Here is a 3,228-nt window from a genome sequence, read left to right as displayed (position 1 = left end):
CACGACAGCGCTCGTCACTTTGCGGCACAGTGTTTCCGGTCAGCCGTAAAGCGGAACTCTCGGAAACGGAGGAAGGTTAAAGTGACTCCCAGCAAAACACGGTAAACACAGATTTTGTATTCACAACTTTAACATTTCGACAGCATGCGGACCGGTTCGCTGCACGGTGGAGTTTGTTTATTTATTTATTGTTTGAAAACAGCGCCGGAGTTTAAATGTTCTGAGACGAGAGCGGCCTGTTAGCATTAGCTCGGATATTAGCACGAACGGGCTGTCATTGAATGACGTCAATAGAGATCGATTACATCATAATTAATATTTAATTCTGATGGATATCGGTCCTATTGCTTAGTGGGTAAAACAGGGTCGTTGGGGTTTTTTTTTTTTCCAGCAACTTTTGAAGTCAGTGATAAAACATTTGACAACATTATTTTTTATTTATTTTTTATTTTACCGTTGTCATGACAACCATCATGAAGATCAATTAATGTTGATCTGTGTTGCAGAAGAATATCGTGACTTTAAATCTGCTCACGGCTGACAGGCTTTTTTTTTTTTATCAGAATGACGTCATTCTGTCTTTAAGGTATATTAAATAGTATAATAATAATAATAATAATAATATATCATTTATTAATTAACGTGTAAAAGGCCCGACAATACGCAGATATTGATCGTCAACGAGGTTTTCAATTCAAACATGGAAATATGGGACGACGTCCTCCTGAAGATGTTTTCTGAATCAAATGCAACCCGGAAGACAATCTTTGAATTAATAATTAACCAGCTGCTCTTCTCTTCTCCCGCTTCTTTAAAATGCACATCGCTTATTTTATATTTCAACTCTACTTGCGTTTAATTTTATGCGTTTTTCATCTGTTCTCACGCATCTCATTTATTTCTGTATTTTTAAATATTCCTCTACATCTGTTTTCATGTGAAACACTGCATGTTATTCTCTTTCTGAGACGCACTGAGCTGCATTTCTTGTATGACAGGTGTTATACAAATAACGTTTATTATTATTATCATAAATTTTTATATATAAAATTATATGTTTCTAATTTTATATATAATTTTAAATTATAAATTCTATATATAATTTATATATAGAATTATTATATTATATATAATATATTATAATTATAATATATAATTATCTATTATATATAATTCTATATTATTATTATTATAATTATTACTCTTATAAATTTTTATATATAAAATTATATATAGAATTTATATATAGAATTATTATATTATATATAATATATTATATATTATTATTATAATTATTATTCTTATAAATTTTATATATAAAATAATAATTTTATATATAATTTTATAATTATAAATTCTATATATAATTTATCTATAGAATTATAAATTCTTATAAAAAAAAAAAAAAAAAGCCTCATTTTCACTCACCAAGCACGTTTCTCTCCTGATGTGATTTGCCAGATGTTTGATTCGTGACGATCGTTTCCCGTCCCGCATTTCGGTGTTTGATCCTTCGTCCACGTCGGCTGTTCTGTCTCCGTCCTCCCCTCCGTCTCTCCCGTCAGTTCATATTTCTCCCCCTCCCGTCTTCAGCGTCATGCCGCTGGTGGACGTGCAGTCGCGGCTGGGCATCAACCTGGACCGCTGGCTGCTGCTGCAGAGCGGCGAGCAGCCCAACAGGCGGGCGGCGCGCTGCCACGCCTTCGAGAAGGAGTGGGTGGAGTGTTCTCACGGCATCGGCCAGACGCGCGCCAAGAAGGAGTGCCGGCTGGAGTTCGAGGATTTCTACGAGTGCATGCACCGGCAGAAGACGGTGAGTTGTCCCGAGCTTTAGTTTGGGTGACGGGAGTCGAGATTCGACCCTCACGTGTTCCCAAAAGCTTCCGAATCGCAGCTTCTGGTTTGAACTGACGTTGTCGTTAAAAAAAAGAAAAGAAAAGGAGAATGAATCTGTTATCGGTGTGTTACGTAGACATAAAAACTCACCGTCAGAAAACGGAAACGATAATACAGAAACCGGACTGCGACCATATTTGCTGTTTGAGATCAGTCGCTGTAATTTGCTGGCAAAATATTTTTTTTTTTTTAAATCAATGCTGTGAATGATCCACTTTGACTCTCGGGCTTAGTTTGCTTTTAATTATGTGATCTGTTCTTCAATAAATCTTCCCTTTTCTTATTGGGACACAAAAGTGTTCGTGTCCAGGAGTCACTCTTATTAATCTTAACAGTAAAATCTGCTTCTCTTCCGTCAGCCTGCTTCATGTCGACCCAAATGTGCTTCTTACTACACTTGGACTTTTTTTTTTTTTTTTTTTTGCTGGTATTTGCCAAAACACGTTCATGTTTAGTGTAAAATTAGTCAATAATGTTACAGGACATGAACTTGTAACTTTTAAAAGCTTTTCTGAATCATGTGAGTCTGGAGGAGAAATGACCAACAACGGCAGGCAGCGATAATCCAGACAAACAAATATACTTCTTCAAACCAGAAGAAAGGGAAGCAAAGAGATGACGTCATAAGAAGAGCGCCAGTTAAACCTTAAACAGTAGAAAACAACATCGAGATTGACGCCACTGTTTGTTTTCTTGAGCTCCAGATGAAGTTTAAAGTTAAAAAGTCGCTGACGGAGTGCCGAGGTCAGCAGAGGACCGGCTGACGGGGAAAGTGCGGCGTCGGCACAAAGTTCCCACGTCACGTTTTCAAAGAAGCAGGACGAAGCGCTGACTTAAGACGAACGGCGGCTTCAACTTCAAAGTCGGACATTTAAGTTCACGTCAGCCGAAGACACTCGGAGGTTGACGTGGCGACGTTTTGACGTCGGAGCTGCTTCGCAACAGTCTGAAAAAAAAACAACAACAAAAAAACTCTGACCTCTTCTCCTCCTCCTCTTCCTCCTCCTCCTCCTCCTCCTCCTCCTCCTCTTCCTCCCTGCAGCACCAGCGGCTCTACACCATCCGGCAGCAGCGCGACAAGTTGGTGAAGGAGGGAAGCTACGCTCGGCCAGCGTGCCACGAAGGGAAGAGCGAGCAGTCGCCATGAAGGGAGCGCGCCGCCGGCCGCACTTCTGCTCTTGTTGTATAGTAAAACCAGATGTTACTGTTTCCTGTCCACCTGTACAAGTTTGCAAATAAATGTTATCAACTGTTGTTTTCTTCTGATCTTTCCTTCCCTGTCGTCATCATCGTCATCTTCTTCTTTTTTTTTTTTTTTTAGGGCGCTGAGAC

The 3,228-nt window shown here is 39.0% G+C and overlaps 1 protein-coding gene across 1 annotated transcript; it reads left to right on the top strand.

Moving 5' to 3' along the window:
• ndufs5 (NADH:ubiquinone oxidoreductase subunit S5) lies at window positions 1–3,150 on the top strand. The gene is made up of 3 exons (XM_069716795.1): window positions 1–101; window positions 1,594–1,813; window positions 2,939–3,150. Exons 2-3 carry the CDS (start codon window positions 1,598–1,600, stop codon window positions 3,041–3,043), a joined length of 321 nt encoding a protein of 106 aa, XP_069572896.1. The 5' UTR covers window positions 1–101; window positions 1,594–1,597; the 3' UTR covers window positions 3,044–3,150.
• The last annotated feature ends 78 nt before the right edge of the window (window positions 3,151–3,228 follow it).

The sequence above is a fragment of the Brachyistius frenatus genome, unplaced genomic scaffold (assembly GCF_029030835.1).
Source record: "Brachyistius frenatus isolate BFR_SWC_R1_liver_20210118 unplaced genomic scaffold, ASM2903083v1 Contig_162, whole genome shotgun sequence".
NCBI lineage: Eukaryota > Metazoa > Chordata > Actinopteri > Embiotocidae > Brachyistius > Brachyistius frenatus.
The sequence above is the reverse complement of the archived record's forward strand: the minus strand, read 5'-3'. Positions and strand labels throughout refer to the sequence as shown.

Bases quoted from the DNA above. Each gene is read 5' to 3' on its own strand.
- ndufs5 (XM_069716795.1), top strand. From the start codon at position 1,598: ATGCCGCTGGTGGACGTGCAGTCGCGGCTGGGCATCAACCTGGACCGC. The intron at 1,814-2,938 runs GTGAGTTGTCCC...TCCTCCCTGCAG, and splicing joins GCATGCACCGGCAGAAGACG to CACCAGCGGCTCTACACCAT.